The sequence below is a fragment of the Musca domestica genome, unplaced genomic scaffold (assembly GCF_030504385.1).
Source record: "Musca domestica strain aabys unplaced genomic scaffold, Musca_domestica.polishedcontigs.V.1.1 30, whole genome shotgun sequence".
NCBI lineage: Eukaryota > Metazoa > Arthropoda > Insecta > Diptera > Muscidae > Musca > Musca domestica.
The window spans coordinates 1,114,690-1,135,517 of record NW_026712300.1 but is presented as its reverse complement, the minus strand read 5'-3'; the positions used below and the strand labels follow the sequence as shown (position 1 = coordinate 1,135,517).

The 20,828-nt window shown below is 35.6% G+C and overlaps 1 protein-coding gene across 2 annotated transcripts in view; it reads right to left on the bottom strand.

The window, feature by feature from the left end:
- LOC101899996 (muscle calcium channel subunit alpha-1) overlaps nucleotides 1–20,828 on the bottom strand; it is a 1,479,766-nt gene that overhangs the window by 930,877 nt on the left and 528,061 nt on the right. For both annotated transcript variants that reach the window (XM_059124867.1, XM_059124866.1), the window contains exon 13: nucleotides 5,616–5,745. In XM_059124867.1, the coding sequence (XP_058980850.1) occupies nucleotides 5,616–5,745 (130 nt within the window). The remainder of the gene's footprint in view (nucleotides 1–5,615; nucleotides 5,746–20,828) is intronic.

Below are 20,828 nucleotides of genomic sequence, written 5' to 3'. Positions count from 1 at the left end.
TTAGTTTGAAATATTCTGAGAGGCAAGAAAGGCAAATGCCTATAAATCGCTTGTGGTTTCTAAATGTATAGCCTTCGTGGCGAAACAAACAGGCACACTTAGCCTTTTGTAATAAAACAGGCTCTTCCTGAATAGTTTTAATGTTAAAGGGTCCTGCAAAATTTACCGATGTGTTTGTAAAGGGTCGAGAAAGAAATATACGTTCGCGTAGTTGCGAAGCCATTACTTGACTTTGGATTTGTTTTTTTGTGAATTAAGCAGATTCGACATTTTCGTAAGATTTATTTTACCTGAGTCTCGAGTCCAAATATCCAGAATTCGAATCTTAATACTCGAGTCATCAATTGATTACACCCGTATGAAGTTCGTAGTAGTATTATTGGATAACGATCGCTATATGCAAGGGCTGGCGATTGTACCAATCGTCCATTTGCTCTAATAACACCCTTTGAGTCATGAAACGGGTTGAGTTTCAATAGAGGACTTGAAGGAGAAATTTTAGTTTTTTCATTAGTGAATTGTATTCATCTGCATAAACGAATTTTTGTGTGTGAATTGTGTAAGATCGTTTTCCATCTTGCATTTCGGATACTGTAAGTTTCTTAATAAGGTGTGAAGATGTTGCCTCTTTGTATTTTTTGCAGTACTTTTTCAGAGCATACTTTTCAGGGCATATGCATATATATGATCGATAAACTTTAGCTAATGAGGAGAAATTTGTCATCTCTTTCCAAATTTGTGTCTTTTGTGATATCTTGTAATGGCCAACGGTCTTTTGGCATTCTGAGCCATTGAGGTCCCTGCCACCAGAGTTCATTGGTCCTTACCTCTGCTGGTGGATTTAAAAGTATTTGGCGATACATCTTTGTTATATCTGCATAGAAGGCATATTTGAAGAATCTCCATTTTAAAATTTGCAATGTGAAATCCTGTTGTAGAATGGGTCCAGGAAATAATATGTCAGTGAGACTTGTTTGGTTGATTAGTTGTTTGGGTTTCCGTTCCCTTGTGCAACAGTATTGTGTCTCATGGTACATGGTAATTTAGACATAGAGTGCTTTATATTACCAACTGACTACAAAGTTTTTAATTTGTTTCTTAAGAAAGTGTCAAATTGGTCCCATTTTAGAATTTGTTTAAATCGCTTAATGATTTCTCGAGTTCTTCTAAAAAGCCTCTAGGTAATTTCGTTAAACAAATATGTATTCAAATTTGATCCCATCCAACATCGACACAATGCGTTGTAGTGTTTGAATAGTGTGACTTGATTCTGTAGAAACTACAGTTAGATTAATGAGTGTCATATTTTCGTCATTAATTTGCATTCTTTTATTCTCGTTACGATCCGTCCGATTTTTTAATGCTAATGTAAATCCATATTTAGTTAGTGGTATATGCGAAATAGTTTCTTTAGCTTCTCCTGCTGTCTCTTTTTTCGACATTGCTTAATTTTGAGTTGTTCTTTTTCATTTTTTCCTCTGTCTTTTCATCCAAAAGACTTTGAATTTGTCCACTTATTGAACTCAGCGCCTTTTTGTATGTGCCCATGGTGTCCATATATTCCTCAGTTTCTTTTTATCGATAATTTTTCCTTATTCTTCTGGAACATAATCCCGGCAGTCAATGTTTGCTCTTTTGACCTGGTCCCTCGCAGAGTCCAACTACATCCAGGTTAGGTTATTGACAAAATTTAAATATAATCCAGAAGATCGTTGAGGCAATTTGTGAATTTACCGACTAAAGTTTTATCCATTTTGAAAGCAGAGCTTTAACTTTTACGGAATTTTGGCCCGGCCGAACTTAATGTTTTTTACTTGTTTCCACACACATTTTTATACCCTCCACCATAGTATAGAGGGTATATTAAGTTTGTCATTCCTCGAAATAAACATTTTGGACCCCGAACAATGGACCCTGTGGAACAATGTGACAAAATCATTAAAATGCCGAATATCGGTTGGAGCCGTTATATGTTGAGAAAGTTTTTCTTGTTTTAAATTAAGTACTTTATTCACTTTTTAAAAGCCTAAAACATAAAACCAAAATTCATTTTTGTTTAGCATAAAATTCTATGTCGATTTAGCTAAAAATACCAATTTTTATACAAATCTGTGGAACAATGTGACAAAATCATTAAAATGCCGAATATCGGTTGGAGCCGTTATATGTTGGCTATATACACTGGTGGCCAAAACAAAAGCAACTGAAATTACTAGGGGAATGAATGCCCTGTAACTTTTTCAAAAATTAAGAAAATGAGAAAGTTTTTCTTGTTTTAAATTAAGTACTTTATTCACTTTTTAAAAGCCTAAAACATAAAACCAAAATTCATTTTTATATAAAAAATAATGTTTGGTAAAGTCAATTAACTCGATTTTAGCTTGGACAAAACAAAAGCAACTCTGTTGTGCATTCATATAACCGCTGCAATTTCAGTTGTTTTTACTGTGATATTTATCGCTTTTTGCTTCCTTCGACAATTTCGCTTGTCATAAATCCTTTTTGAGAAGTTTTTTACAACAGTATGTGTTTTTCTTTTCGTTTTTTAAGTACTGCCCAAAAAAAATTTAAAAATGGCTAGAAGCAAATACAGTACCTGAATAAAACAGCAAGTTATCATTGACTAACAAAACAACATATCACAGAAAATGATTTCCGAGAAATATTTCATAAATATTTATGTGATTTCATAATTATTTCTGTGTACTAAGTCGGTTTTTTGAAACTGGATCAGTAGTAACAGTCTATAACGGATGAAGGCCGTGAAAAACTTCAGCCCGTACTGATCCACAAATTGTGAGAGAAATAAAAAACAACTATTGAAGAGCTCAACTGGATTGGTGAGAGAGCAATCATTGGATATAAGCTCGAGATCAGCGCGTAGACGAGTAGTGGCAGCTGGTCTGCATGTCCGTAAAACATCAAAAAACCATTTATATCTGAAAAAAAAGGCTTTCGGAAACGATAATATTAAGTGGAATAATGCTCAATTGAAAAAACATTATTTCTGGGATGAGTCTACGTTTAATATTAAAGGCTCAGACGTGAAAAATTTTGCAGTGAGAAGGCCAAAAACTGAAGGACTCAAGCCGCAGTGTTGCAAAGGTGCAGTGAAGCATGAGGGAGGGTTAAAAATGGCGTGGCGCTGTTTTTCTTTCTATGGACTTGGGCCTATCCATTAAATAAATAAAGTTGTGGATCGGTTTGTTTACAAAGATGTGTTGGACATCACCTTGTTCCCTTACGCTGAGTAAAATATTCGGCTGATTTGGGTGTTTCAGCATGACAATGATCCCAAACTTATATCAAAACTTGTCAAATGTTGGTTGCGGGAGTCAAAAATTCATGTTTTTTTATGGCCGGCACAATCACCTGACCTAAACTCCTTAGAAAACCTTTGGAGTATCGTAGATAGGAAGATCAAGAGAAAATCGGAAAGAAATAAGCACAACATTTTCTAAAGAATTCGGGGTGCCTGGGAAAGCACACCCAAGGATCAAATTGAGCGTGTTATAGATTCAAAGCCTCGTAGGTGTACAGCTGCTATCAAAAATAATGGTTACGCTATCGACTGCTAGCCAAAATTTAATTATTTTAAAATAAAAAATCAAAAGTTGCTTTAGTTTTGACCAAGCAAAAATTGGGTCATTTTAGTTTTCCACATATTATTTTTCGTTCAAAATTATTTTTGTATTTTTATTTTTAGTTTCTTAAAAGTGAATTAATCCCCTCATTTAAAACTGAAAAAATAATTACGATTTGTTTATTTTTCTAAAAGTTACAGGACATTTATTGTCTTTGCGATTTAAGTTGCTTTAGTTTTGGCCACCAGTGTACATGCAATGTTCCGCCTGTGAAACTAGAACCAAATATGACCTACATATACCAATTTTTAGACAAATCCGAGGAAAAAATGTGGCGAACATCATGAAAATACCGAATATCTGGATGTGCTGTTATATGGCGGCTATATCAAAATGTGGACCGATATATCAATTTTAATACCAACCATCTTAGACACAATACAAATTTTCTGCCAAATTTTGAAGGTCTACGTCAAATAATATAGGCTGTATCGTGATTTCAACAGACGGACGGACATCGTTAAATCGACTTAGAATTTTATACTGTTTATCAACATATATTTATGGCCTTTATGGGGTCTACGATGAATATTTAGGGATGTTACAAACGGAAAGACAAAGTTAATATAACCTCCTATCCAAGGTGGTGGGTAAAAAAATAGTGGGATAATGCCCTACAATTATGCAACAACAAAGTGCGCAGCAATACTTGAAAACGGATTAAGGGCCTTAAATTACTTTAGATCGATATCTATATATCTATATATCGGAGCTATCTCCCAATGCGAATGTCTTTTTGCCAGTAGTCGGCATATGGTATTTCAGTAAAAAAATATTATTCTGTACATTTTTGAATTTGAAATTAATTTCGTTTTTAAATAGTGTTTTATTTAATTAAATAAAATAGTGTTTTATTTAATTTATTTAATTGTCATTCTAAACCAAATATAGGTAGAAAATCAAGAATAGTATGGCTGCCTTCAGTAACGTATGGATTTTCAATTAAAATAAAAATGAGATTAAATAAAAAAGAAAAAATACCTTTCTTATATTTGAAATTTTCGAATTGATCTTTTTCCTTTAGATAGCCAACATTTTTTTCCAAAATGTCACCGCTATCTAAAACGTCAAACAGCTGATTTAAAAAAACCTACTTAATTTAGAAAAGTTGGTTAAAAAGCAAATATAAAAGCAACTGCGGACTCAAACTATTTTTTATTTGAGTAGTTTCTGGATTATTTTTTAATACTTTTCTCAAGTTTTGGTGAAATTGGCCAAAAATGATATTTCTAGTAATCGGCACCCCCTGCCGACTGCTGGCAAATCTCTTTTTTTTTGTTCCTAATGTCGGCATTGAATAATATAACAGAAAAATGCTTGATTTGTATGTTTTTAAGTTATAAAATGATCTTTAGACTGTTATTTACTATTGTAAAATATTTCTGATTCCAAAAATATTAAATTTAATTTACTTAAATCGGTTATTAAATTGACGCCACCACTATTTTTTTTTTTTCTTTACAAACAAGCACTCTCGCACGCGTTGGAAGATACTCACTGACGACAACCGTTATTCTCTTGTAATAAATGATTGGAGCTAATTGCTTTTTTACAGAAAGAGAGCAGAGAACACTGTTGACGTTTTTTTTGCATTTTTTTTTTATTATTTGGTCAATTCTATACTTAGTTATTTAAGTTTAAATTTCAAAACTGCCGACTACTGGGACATGTCGAACTTAGGCGCACTTACCCTATTACATTTTGGCACCTTTTTTCTAACGGCAGAAACATTATATAGGCAAAAACATTGAGATGTGGTAATTTTGAAGAAAATCGGACACTAGTATCATAATTAGAAAACCATATTTCAGTAAAAATGACCTTTTGAGGGATACTATGGAATATTCGCCAGATATTGTGGTTACAAAAACATTCAAATGTGCAATTAGAAAAAAATAAAATTTCTTTGCAAAAGTATAAAATATATCAGAATAGTCAGCATTTTAAATATAATAAAAAGTTTATACTTACAATATTCCTACTCGCATCTGCTTTCAATGGGTTTTCTGCTGCTAACATAGCAGATGAAAACATAATGCAGCATAATATGAAATTGCCAAAATTACTGTGATTACACAAACGATGACAAAATATACGAAATCTGTAAATTAAGAGATATTATTAATGAGTCTAAATATCCTTATTTTAAAAGAAAGTGCGATAATACCAAATTCTACTTATTTTAATGTTTTTTACCAAATCGAAAATCTTGTTTTTCGAAAATAAAATGTTGCAGTATTTTTCTTAGGTGCTCACAACAATCAGATATGCCCTTGGGTTATATGAAAGTAGTCAGTTTTTAGCATAGAAAAATGCATATATATCGGAAGATATTGAATATCGAATGCTTCCGAACTGATTTAACCAATCCATAAAAAATAGGTAAAAACACTTTTTAAGTTCAAAAGTTTTATGTTAAACATACATTGCAATGTTTAAGATAAATGTACTAAAATATAATAAAATAGATACAGTCATGAGAATTATAAACATATGCATAGACTAGACTAAAATAAAACCGTCGCGACGGGCACGTAATTTATCTACAAACCATCGACTTAATGAGCGATAGAATGATCGTTTTATTTTTGTACATTTATCTTAAACTCATCACTCGTGTCTTGAAGAAGTAATCCCATTAAAATAGTTAAAAGTTGGGTTGTTAGCTCACCGACTCTCAAAGCTTCAAAATATCAATAAAAGTCTACTCACATTGCTGAGGCATATTTTCAGTTAATTCACACAGCGCTAATAAACCCCAGAGATGTGTAGCTGGTTGGAAATGTTCTGGCTATGAAAATAAAATTCTAAATCGATTTAACGATGTCCGTCTGTCACTCTGTTGAAATCACGATACAGCCCACATTATTTGACGTAGAGCGCCAAAATTTAGTAGAGCCATTTGTATTGTGTCTAGGATGGTTGGTATTGAAAATGAGATATATCGGTCCACGTTTTAGTATAGTCCCCATATAACGGTACCTCCCAATATTCGGTGTTTTGATGATTTATGCCACATTTTTCACTGATTTGTCTGAAAATTGGTATTTGTAGGTGATAACGGGTCCCGTTTCGTGTGGCAAGACATTGCATGTATAGGTCCATGCTTTGGTATAGTCCCCATATAAAAATACCTCCCGACATTCGGTATTTTGATTATTTTTGCCACATTTTTTCACGGATTTGTTGATCACAATTGGCTCCAGCTCCGGTGGCGAAACATTGCATGTATGGGTCCACGATTTGATATAACCCCCATATAACGGTACCTCCCGATATTCGGTATTTTGATTATTTTTGCCACATTTTTCACTGATTTGTCTAAAAATTGGTATTTGTAGTTCATAATGGGCCCTAGTTCGTGTGGCAAAACATTGTATGTACCTCCCGATATTCGGTATTTTGATGGCTTCTGCGCATTTTTTCACTGATTTGTCTAAAAATTAGTAATTGTGGGTCATAATGGACCCTAGTTCGTGAGGCGAGACATTGCATGCATAGGTCAACGTTTTGGCATAGTCCCCATATAACGGTACCTCCCGATATTCGGTATTTTTATGATTTTTGGCACATTTTCCCATGAATTTTTCTAAAAGTTGGTATATGTGGGTCATAATGGGCTCTAATATTTCCTTTAACCTAAGGTGGAGGGTATTATAAGTTTGGCCCGGCCGAACTTTATGTTTTTTTACTTGTTTTGTTCCCACATGTACTGTACATTTAAACGGTCGACCTCCCAGAGATCCAATAAAGGGTCAAGGCTATGTACAACAATATGTCCCTGAATCTTGAGGGGAAAACGCTAACGACATAGCATTTTTATCCACCCTAATACCACACAGTCCTCAATACGATACAAAATTTTGTCTCGGGTGGAGGATTCAGGCTGGATTAATCAGGTGCCTAAATTACAGATGAAATTTCTAAATTTAAATATGATTATTACACGCCATTTAGTGGCTGCGCCCATCTTAAATATCGAGTTTGTATATTGCACTGTATTGTTCAAGTCAAACCTTTTATTTGATACCCATATTGGTGTGATTGATAAAAATTGTTATCAGCCATTTGGAAGCGCCGGCCATCTTAGACTTCAATTTTGCACTACTTGTTGAGATCTTTCAGCTTATCAGCCATTTGGTAGCGGAGGCCAACTTAGATTTTAATTTTGCACTACTTCTTGAGACCTTTCAGCTGATACCCATGTTTTAATGGCATTTAAATCCCATTTTCAATGGTATTGTTTTCAATTCGGTACATAGATTTTATAACGGGTTCTACCTCTTGTTGCAAAACGTTGTTTATATAGATCAACGTTTTCTGTAGTCTACCTTCTATGGCGGAACAATGTCTATATAGGTCCAAGTTTTCTTATACGCCCATATATCTGTAGGTCGTCCCGAAATTACCTGCGTATGGTTTGTTATGTGCTGTACCTCCAGTGACAGATCATTGCTGCATTTTGCTATAGCTCCCCATGTTTGTGCACTACATATTTTTCTGTACTATACATGGTGTTCTGGTGACTTCAGCCACACTTTTTCTGGGAAATCGTTTCCAATTCATTATGTATAGTTTTCAATGAACTGATCTCATTTAATTTGGTATTTGACAATTAGAAAATCCCTTTGGGAGCAAACCGGAACCATCGACGCTACGGCATTTTCAGAACGTTTTGCCAACAGATTTCACCAACAACATTTGTTTAAAAATTAGTATTTGTAGCTAATAATGGGTTCTAGCTCCGGTGGCGAAATAAATTATTTATAGGTCCACGTTTTGGTATAGCCCCCACATAGAGGTATCTCCGGATATTCAGTATTTGGATGATTTTTTATACATTTTTCCAAAAATTGGTATTTGTAGTTCATAATGGGTTCTATCTCCAGGCAGAACATTGAAAATTTAGGTCCACGTTTTCCTATTGTGCACATATAACAATACCCATCGATATTCGGAACAATGATAAACCTAGTCACATTTACACACGAAATTGGTTTTTTGTACCCTACAACACATAGTGGTAAGGGTATTATGTCTTTGTGCATTTGTTTGTAACATGGAGAAGGAAGCGAGATAGACCCATAATTACTTTTGAGGATCTCTATAGAATCACTTTCTGAGTTGATTTATGCATGTCAGTCCGTCTGTACCCCGTCCGTCAGTCCACGTATTCTTGTGAACAAAATGCAGGTCGCATTTATGATCCGATTGATATGACATTTTCCAAACAACATTTGTTTGTCCCAAGGACGAACCCCATTGAAATTCGTGACAATCGGTTCACAGTTAGATATAGCTCATTTGGATATACCTCCCATATGTATCTTCATCCGATTTCGCGTTAATTGTGCTCCAAATGGCCAATATCAGCCCAAATGGCATGAATTTTGGCAACTCCGACCGAATTCAGCCTAGAAGAAAGTACACCAATTTTAGTAAAAATCGGTTCAGATATAGCTATAGCTCCCATATGTATGTTTCAACCGATTTGGTCTTTAAGTCCCTCACATTCGTAATATGCACTCCAGAGGAATGATATTTGGTACCAGATATCGGTTAAAGCCCCAAAAATAGTAGATTTTATTAAAATCATTTCAGATATAGCTTTAGCTCCCATATATATATTCATCCGATTTCGGGTTAAATGTGCACCAAATAATCTAATATCAGCTCAAATGGCAGGACTTTTCGCACCTCCAAAAGTCTAGAAGCAAGTACACCAAATTTAGTGAAAATCAGTCAGATACAGCTATGGCTCCCATATATACATTTCATCCGATTTGGTCTTCAAGTGCCTCAAATTTCAAAAATGCATGATACAAGAATTATATTTGGTATCAGATACAGCCAAGAAATATCTGTTTTCAATTTTATAAATATCTGTTCAGATTTGGATATAGCTCCTATATATCTTCATCCGATTTCGTTTTAATTGTGCAACAAATGTCCAATACCAGCCTAAATGGGTTGACACATCTGACCGAATTCAGCCTAGAAGCAAATACATCAAATTTGGTGAAAATCGGTTCAGATATGTCTCATCAGATTTGGTCTTAAGGTCCCTCAAGATATATCTATCGATATGCACAAATCAATCGTTTGATTTGAATATGATTGCGTAGTAGTCCAAATAAGATGTATATCTGTCACTTTTGGTGAAAATCAGATTTATATATTGCTCCTATATGTCATAATTATTGTTCACAACATGCATCATAACAGCCCAAATCGAACAAATTTCAGCACACGCGATTTAGTTCAGCCCACAGAAAAATGCGTTAAAATTAATGAATACCCATCCAAATATAGCTATATCTGTCATATATATGTTCATCCGATATTAAGTTTTTAGTGAACTAAATGCGAATATGCACAAATTTTGGCAATACTAAAAATTGAATGAAATTGGTTCACAAATATATTTATTTGATTTTATATTTATGTGACACCAAAATGCATATATGAAATACGACCGCAAACTGCCAGAAACTTAGTTCCGATCTGATTCTAATAAGATTGAGAAATCAGCTATTGTAAGAATACCGAAGGCATATTGTGCATGTTTGTGCACACCGTACATACATGTTTGAGATTCACATTTAGACAATATTAAACGCCTTCAAATATTTTGACCTATATTAAATTGTTTACAATTTATTAGTACTTAAATATCATAGGTAGTAGCAAAATCTACCTGCAAATAGATAATTTTACAACTTGTTTACTCATCATTTATTACCTACCTGCAATAAAGTAATAAAATATTGTTATTTTGCAATGCTCACGTGCCAAAGGTTATTATTTGAGTATGAGTATGAAGTAGGTAAAAGTCAGACATTACAAAATGTATGTAACAATTTTACCTGTATGATTTGATACTTATACACCTAATTTGTAAACAACATGTTTAGTACTAGTGAAAACTTCCAATAGTATACACATTTAAATTAAGAATTCATATACTTATTAAAATTTAAAATGCCGAGAACGCGTAGAGTGCCGCCACACGCAGACGTATTTGCCGTGTTTTAATTCAGGAAGAACGAGAAGTACTTAGATCTAGCCAACATCATGTTATTCAAAGATCATATGGTACAGAATGGAGAAGGTTATGACGACAAGATTATGCTTTTCGAGAATCGGAGCAACAACGAGACACGAAATCGCATCCACTACGACGCCGGGATCTCATCTAGCATGAAGACGAACAGCGGAGGAACACTGCCGAACATGCTATCTGACGCCAGGACCCCTTATATCATGAAGAAGAACAACAGAGAAACACTGCCGAACATTCTTTCCGACGTCAGGGCCCCTTATATCATGCAGAAGAGCGTCAGAGAAACACTACAGAACATTCTTTTCGACGTCAGGGCCCCCTATATCATGAAGAAGAGCAACAGAGAAACACTGCCGAACATGCTATCCGACGACAGGACCCTTTATATCGTGAAGAAGAGCAACATAGGATAACTGAGATAACAAGATGTTTCCTTACCCGCAGAGATGAGTAAGAAAGGGACACTGTAACTCATTTACTAAGACGCAGGGATCCCATCTATCATGAAGAGAAACAGCAAAGGAATACATTGATGCATTCACAAAGACGTCATAATCCAGAGGTTTGTGTATCGGAGTGTTTACGAAATACTCGCCAAATACAAGAAAAACGAAACGTACAAAGGGGTGAACAACAAGAACATAAATCCATCAATACATTCTAGAGTCGAACGAATTTTTGACAACCATTTTGTAGAAAAATATTATTAGAAACTGAAATATTATTGCCGCTTCCTGAGAACTGCGAAAATATGCAGGAGTATAAAGTAAACTATGAAAAAATTCAAAATATGCATTACTAATTTGGGCTCCCAAATAGAGGCGGAATTAAATAATTTTGAATATTTTCTGGCTCATGAAAATATAAGCTTAACCTACGAAAATTATTTGATATCTCTGCGAAACCTATTTTCTTATGCAGAAGATTCCTATATAGGATGGTGAATGCTTATAATGCAACTATATTGTCGCTACACTGAGCAAATATGAATATTCAATATATCTTATATAGTAAAAGTTGCAACATATTGCTCACAAGTATATCTCGGGTACGGAGACATCTGCACAAGAAGCCAAATATTGCTGTTTATGGATCAGAAAGTAGCAATGCTGAGGTTTACATAAATACTAGACGCCCTGAACTGCGACTATTAATGCTTAGTTTTCGGAATTTGCCCCCTTTAGATATATATTTTGTTGGTATTTTGAAGATTACATTCAACGACCAGATGAATTTGAAGATTTATGTCTAGCTGATTTCGCAGCTAAATAGAAGCAATAACTACGAAGAGCAAGATCCGGAATATAATTCTGCACAGACGTTACGGACTTTTCAATTAAAGGATACTAGTGGTTTCATCAATGAAGAAGTAATAAAGCAGTAAGTTCGGCCGAGCCGAACTTTGAATACCCTCCACCATTTGGAACGAATTAGACAATTACCATTCAGGGGTTAGAGTGCTCACAAAGAACTCCTTGTGTGGATTTTCAGACAATATCATAGGAAAATATGGCTAAAATCATCAAAATACCGAATCATCAAAAATGCTATATCGTTAACCTATATAGAGAATTCTCTGTCAGGGGGTAAACTGCTCACAAAGAACCTCTTGTGTACAATTTCAGACAATTCGTTGAAAAAATTAACTAAAATCATCAAAATACCGAATATCGGGGTACCGTTATATGAGGGGCTAACGATATCATGGACCTATATAGATAATTCTCTTCCAAGGGATAAAGTACTCACAATGAACTCCTCGTGTGGAATTTCAGACAATTCCGTTGAAAAATGTGGCTAAAATCATCAATATATCGAATATCATGGGGGCTATATGATATCGTGGACCTATATAGATAATTCTCTTCCGAGGTATAAAGTACCCACAAGGCACTCCTTGTGTGGGTTTTCAGACATTACCGTTGAAAAATGTGGCTAAAATCATCAATATATCGAATATCAGGGGGGTACCGTTATATGGGGGCTTTACGATATCGTGGACCTATATAGACAATTCTCTTCCGAGGTATAAAGTACCCACAAGGTATTCCTTGTGTGGATTTTCAGACAATTCCGTTGAAAAATGTGGCTAAAATCATCAAAATACCGAATATCGGGGGGCACCGTTATATGGGGGCTATACGATATTGTGAACATATATAGACAATTCTCTTTCAAGCGAAAAAGTACCCACAAGGAACTCCCTGTGTGAATTTTCAGACATTTCCGTTGAAAATTGTGGATAAAACCATCAAAATACCGAATATCGGCGGGTACCGTTATATGGGGGCTATACGATATCGTGGACCTATATAGATAATTCTCTTCCGAGGTATGAAGTACCCACAAGGTACTCCTTGTGTGGATTATCAGACAATTCCGTTGAAAAATGTGGCTAAAATCATCAAAATACCGAATATCGGAGCGTACCGTTATATGGGGGCTATATGATATCTTGGACCTATATAGACAATTCCCTTGTGTGGTTTTTTAGATAATTCCGTTGATAAATGTGGCTAAAATCATCAAAATACAGAATATCCGAGGGCACCGTTATATGGGGGCTATACGATATATTTGACCTATATAGATAATTCTCTTCCGAGGTATAAAGTACCCACAAGGCATTCCTGTTGTGGATTTTCAGACAATTCCATTAAAAATGTGGCTAAAATCATCAAAATACCAAAATATCGGGGGGTACCGTTATATGGGGGCTATACGATATCGTGGACCGATATAGACCATCTTTGAACTTGATCTGCCTGCAGACAAAAGAGGGATCTGTGCAAAATTTTGCTTCCTATCTGAATTCGTTTAGACTCTAGCGTAATTACAACAGGCGGACAGGCGGACGGACATGGCTAAATCGTATTATATTTTTACGCTGATCAAAAATATATATACTTTGTTGGGTCTAAAATGATTATTTCGATGAGTTACAAACGGAATGACGAACTTAATATACCCTCCATACTATGTATGGTGGAGGGTATAAAAAGTAAAACCCCATGTCATTCGGTACAGAAGATTCAACGTTAACACTCATAGAAGCGATTTCTTTAGAGAATTAGTATTGCTGTTTCTCCCTTGGAGAAATGAGGAAGTTGATTCGTTGCAGAGTGATAACGAAGCTATTTGCATTGCTTTTAAAGAAAGTATTGAGTTTAACCGGAAAAAGTATGATGTCTTCGAGGAGCGAGAACTCGAAAATGGTCTTCAGCGGCTAAAAGAGGAAGAGTTGTTAGACAATATCAACGAACAACCTTATATAGAGTTCTTGGTGTACCAGAAATAGATCCTAACATAAACATTTTACGAGCACAAGAATTCTCTGTCAGGGGGTAAACTGCTCACAAAGAACCTTTTGTGTACAATTTCAGACAATTCCATTGAAAAATTTAACTAAAATCATCAAAATCCCGAATATCGGGGTACCGTTATATGGGGGGCTAACGATATCATGGACCTATATAGATCATTAGATTAATATAAGGCTGAACAGTATACCAGGGTCCGACCCGACATCAACTAAAGTGATATTTGCACCTCCTACAGGTAAAGCCACTCTCGGTGTAGGTGGAGCCGCATTACATTCTATATTTTCCCTTCCTATTAATCAGTCAAGTTCGGAGTATAGACCATTAGGTCCAGATGCATTAAACGCAATCTATGTGAAACTCATGAACTTAAGGCTAGTGATTATAGACGAAATTCTATGGTATCTCTGGATATTCAGTATTTTGATGATTTTTGATACATTTTTCCAAAAATTGGTATTTGTAGTTCATAATGGGTTCTATCTCCAGGCAGAACATTGAAAATTTAGGTCAACGTTTTCCTATTGTGCACATATAACAATACCCATCGATATTCGGAACAATGATAATCCTAGTCACATTTACCCACGAAATTGGTTTTTTGTATTTAAGAAGATTTGGCAGAAGACAATCATTGAAATATAATAGAGGTTCTTGCTTTGGTATAGTCGCCAAACAACGGGCTCACCCAAATGTTTTTTTGTTATACCCTACAACACATAGTGGTAAGGGTATTATGTCTTTGTGCATTTGTTTGTAACATGGAGAAGGAAGCGAGATAGACCCATAATTACTTTTGAGGATCTCTATAGAATCACTTTCTGAGTTGATTTATGCATGTCAGTCCATCTGTCCCTCCGTCCGTCTGTCCACGTATTCTTGTGAACAAAATGCAGGTCGCATTTATGATCCGATTGATATGACATTTTCCAAATAACATTTGTTTGGCCCAAGGACGAACCCCATTGAAATTCGTGACAATCGGTTCACAGTTAGATATAGCACATATATATATGTTCAACCGATTCCGGGTTAATTGTTCACTAAATGGGCAACATCAGTCCAACTGACCTGAATTTTAGTATATCCGACCAAATTCTGTCTGGAAGCAAGCACATCAAATTTAAAGAAGATCGGTTCTATAGCTCCCATATATATGTTTCATCCGATTTAGTGTTTTAGTCTCTCACATAAATGATATTTGGTACCAGATATCAGATAAAGCCCAAAAAAAGTAGATTTTAATTATATTAAAATCTGTTCAGATTTGGATATACCTCCCATATGTATCTTCATCCGATTTCGCGTTAATTGTGCTCCAAATGGCCAATATCAGCCCAAATGGCCTGACTTTTCGCACCTCCAAAAGTCTAGAAGCAAGTACACCAAATTTAGTGAAAATCAGTCAGATACAGCTATAGCTCCCATATATACATTTCATCCGATTTGGTCTTCAAGTGCCTCAAATTCCAAAAATGCACGATACAAGAATTATATTTGGTATCAGATACAGCCAAGAAATATCTGTTTTCAATTTTAGAAATATCTGTTCAGATTTGGATATAGCTCCTATATATCTTCATCCGATTTCGTTTTAATTGTGCAACAAATGTCCAATATCAGCCCAAATGGGTTGGATTTTGGCACATCTGACCGAATTCAGCCTAGAAGCAAATACATCAAATTTGGTGAAAATCGGTTCAGATATGTCTCATCAGATTTGGTCTTAAGGTCCCTCAAATTCGTATATACACTCTTTAACAATGATATTTGGTTCCAGATATCTGATCGAGATTGGTTCATATATGGATATTGCTCCCATATATATCTTAACCGGGTTTCAGGTTTATTGTGCACCAAATGACTAATATCATAATGGAGTGAATTTTGGCACTCCGACCGAATTCAGTCAAGAAGGAAGTGCTTCAAATTAAGGGAAAATACGTTCAGATATTGCTATAGCCGCATATACATGTTTCATCCGATTTTGTGTTGAAGTCCCCCACATTTGTAATATGAACTCCATATCAATTATATTTGGCACCAGATATCTTATAGACGTCAGAAATACATTAGCCAAATTTTATCGGGAACAGTTCAGATATATATAATTATGTAACACCAAAATGCATATATCAAATACGACCGAAAACTGCCAAAAACTTAGTTCCGATCTGATTCTAATAAGATTGAGAAATCAGCTATTGTAAGGATAACGAAGGCATATTGTGCATGTTTGTGCACACCGTACACACATGTTTGAGATTCACAGTATTCGTGCACTCTTTATCTGTCAAAACCATTTAGACAATATTAAACGCCTTCAAATATTTTGACCTATATTAAATTGTTTACAATTTATTAGTACTTAAATATCATAGGTAGTAGCAAAATCTACCTGCAAATTGATAAGTTTACAACTTGTTTACTCGTCATTTATTACCTACCTACAATAAAGTAATAAAATATTGTTATTCTGCAATGCTCACGTGCCAAAGGTTATTATTTGAGTATGAGTATGAAGTAGGTAAAAGTCAGACATTACAAAATGTATGTAAATGTATGTAACAATTTTACCTGTATGATTTGATACTTATACACCTAATTTGTAAACAACATGTTTAGTCTTAGTGAAAACTTCAAATAGTATACACATTTAAATTAAGAATTAATATACTCATTAAAATTGAAAATGCCGAGAACGCGTAGAGTGCCGCCACATGCAGACGTATTTGCCGTGTTTTAATTCAGGAAGAACGAGAAGTATTTAGATTATTCAAAGATCATATGGTACAGAATGGAAAAGGTTATGACGACAAAACTATGATTTTCGAGCATCGGAGCAACAACGAGACACGAAATCGCATCCACTACGACGCCGGGATCTCATCTATCATGAAGATGAACAGCGGGGGAACACTGCCGAACATGCTATACGACGTCAAGGCCCCTTATATCATGCAGAAGAGCGTCAGAGAAACACTGCAGAACATTCATTTCGACGTCAGGACCCCTTGTATCATGAAGAAGAGGAACAGAGAAACACTGCCGAACATGCTATCCGACGACATGACCCTTTATATCGTGAAGAAGAGCAACATAGGAACACTGCCGAACACACTCTGAGATAACAAGATGTTTCCTTACCAGCAGAGATGAGCAAGAAAGGGACACTGTAGCTCATTTACTAAGACGCCGGGATCCCATCTATCATGAAGAGAAACAGCAAAGGAATACATTGATGCATTCACAAAGACGTCATAATCCAGAGGTTTGTGTATCGGAGTGTTTACGAAATACTCGACAAATACAAGAAAAGCGAAACGTACAAAAGAGTGAACAACAGGACATAAATCCATCAAACATTCTAGAGTCTAACGAATTTTTGACAACCATTTTGTAGAAAAATATTATTAGAAACTGAAATATTATTGCCGCTTCCTGAGAACTGCGAAAATATGCAGGAGTATAAAGTAAACTATGAAAAATTCAAAATATGCATTACAAATTTGGCTCCCAAATAGAGGCGGAATTAAATAATTTTGAATATTTTCTGGCTCATGAAAATATAAGCTTAACCTACGAAAATTATTTGATATCTCTGCGAAGCCTATTTTTTTACGCAGAAGATTCCTAGATAGGATGGTGAATGCTTATAATCCAACTATATTGTCGCTTCACTGAGCAAATATGAATATTCAATATATCTTATATAGCAAAAGTTGCAACATATTGCTCACAAGTTTATCTCGGGTACGGATATATCTGCACAAGAAGCCACATATTGCTGTTTATGGATCAGAAAGTAGCAATGCTGAGGTTTACATAAATACTGGACGCCCTGAACAGCGAGTATTAATGCTTAGTTGTCGGAATTTGCCCCCTGATTCTTTAGATATATATTTTGTTGGTATTTTGGAACATTACATTCAACGACCAGATGAATTTGAAGATTTATGTCTAGCAGATTTCGCAGCTAAATAGAAGCAATGTAATTGAACAAAACTACGAAGAGCAAGATCCGGAATATAATTCAGCACAGACGTTACGGACTTTTCAATTAAAGGATACTAGTGGTTTTATCAATGAACAAGTAATAAAGCAGTAAGTTCGGCCGAGACGAACTTTGAATACCCTCCACCACTTGGAACGAATTAGACAATTACCTTTCAGGGGTTAGAGTGCTCACAAAGAACTCCTTGTGTGGATTTTCAGACAATACCATTGGAAAATATGGCTAAAATAATCAAAATACCGAATCATCAAAATTTGCGATATCGTTAACCTATATAGAGAATTCACTGTCAGGGGTTAAACTGCTCACAAAGAACCTCTTGTGTACAATTTCAGACAATTCCGTTGAAAAATTCAACTAAAATCATCAAAATACCGAATATCGGGGTACCGTTATATGAGGGGCTAATGATATCATGGACCTATATAGATAATTCTCTTATAAGGGATAAAGTACTCACAATGAACTCCTCGTATGGAATTTCAGACAATTCCGTTGAAAAATGTGGCTAAAATCATCAATATATCGAATATACCGTTATATGGGGGCTATACGATATCGTGGACCTATATAGATAATTCTCTTCCGAGGTATAAAGTTACATTACAAGTTACAGACATTACCGTTGAAAAGTGTGGGTAAAATCATCAAAATATCGAATATCGGGGGTTACCGTTATAAGGGGCTATACGATATCGTGGGGGGGGGTACCGTTATATGGGGGTTATACGATATTTTGGACCTATATAGACAATTCTCTTCCGAGGTATAAAGTACCCACAAGGAACTTCTTGTGTGGATTTTCAGACATTTCCGTTTAAAATTGTGGATAAAATCATCAAAATACCGTATATCGGGGAGTACCGTTATACGGGGGCTATACGATATCGTGGACCTATATAGATAATTCTCTTCCGAGGTATAAAGTACCCACAAGGAACTTCTTGTGTGGATTTTCAGACATTTCCGTTGAAAAGTGTGGGTAAAATCATCAAAATACCGAATATCGGGGGTTACCGTTATAAGGGGCTATACGATATCGTGGGGGGGGGGGGTACCGTTATATGGGGGTTATACGATATTGTGGACCTATATAGACAATTCTCTTCCGAGGTATAAAGTACCCACAAGGTACCCCTTGTGTGGATTATCAGGCAATTCCGTTGAAAAATGTGGCTAAAATCATTAAAATACCGAATATCGGGGCGTTCCGTTATATGGGGGCTATACGATATGGTGGACCTATATAAAGAATTCTCTTTCAAGGGTTAAAGTACCCACAAGGATTATCAGACAATTCCGTTGAAAAATGTGGCTAAAGTCATCAACATACCGAATATCGGGTCGTACCGTTATATGGGGGCTATACGATATCGTGGACCGATATAGACCATCTTTGAACTTGATCTGCCTGCAGACAAAAGAGGGATCTGTGCAAAATTTTGCTTCCTATCTGAATTCGTTTAGACTCTAGCGTGATTACAACAGGCGGACAGACGGACGGACATGGCTAAATCGTATTATATTTTTACGCTGATCAAGAATATATATATACTTTGTTGGGTTTAAAATGATTATTTCGATGAGTTACAAACGGAATGACGAACTTAATATACCCTCCATACTATGTATGGTGGAGGGTATAAAAAGTAAAACCCCATGTCATTCGGTACAGAAGATTCAACGTTAACACTCATAGAAGCGATTTCTTTAGAGAATTAGTAATGCTGTTTCTCCCTTGGAGAAATGAGGAAGTTGATTTGTTGCAGAGTGATAACGAAGCTACTTGCATTGCTTTTAAAGAAAGTATTGAGTTTAACCGGAAAAAGTATGATGTCTTCGGGGAGTGAGAAAAAATGTTCTTCAGCGGCTAAAAGAGGAAGAGTTGCTAGACAAGGTGGAGCCACATTACATTCTATATTTTCCCTTCCTATTAATCAGTCATATACGATATTGTGAACATATATAGACAATTCTCTTTCAAGCGAAAAAGTACCCACAAGGAACTCCCTGTGTGGATTTTCAGACATTTCCGTTGAAAAGTGTGGATAAAACAATCAAAATACCGAATATCGGCGGGTACCGTTATATGGGGGCTATACGATATCGTGGACCTATATAGATAATTCTCTTCCGAGGTATGAAGTACCCACAAGGTACTCCTTGTGTGGATTATCAGACAATTCCGTTGAAAAATGTGGCTAAAATCATCAAAATACCGAATATCGGAGCGTACCGTTATATGGGGGCTATAGGATATCTTGGACCTATATAGACAATTCCCTATTTGCATTGCTTTTAAAGAAAGTATTGAGTTTAACCGGAAAAAGTATGATGTCTTCGAGGAGCGAGAACTCGAAAATGGTCTTCAGCGGCTAAAAGAGGAAGAGTTGTTAGACAATATCAACGAACAACCTTATATAGAGTTCTTGGTGTACCAGAAATAGATCCTAACATAAACATTTTACGAGCACAAGAATTCTCTGTCAGGGGGTAAACTGCTCACAAAGAACCTTTTGTGTACAATTTCAGACAATTCCATTGAAAAATTTAACTAAAATCATTAAAATCCCGAATATCGGGGTACCGTTATATGGGGGGCTAACGATATCATGGACCTATATAGATCATTAGATTAATATAAGGCTGAACAGTATACCAGGGTCCGACCCGACATCAACTAAAGTGATATTTGCACCTCCTACAGGTAATGCCGCTCTCGGTGTAGGTGGAGCCGCATTACATTCTATATTTTCCCTTCCTATTAATCAGTCAAGTTCGGAGTA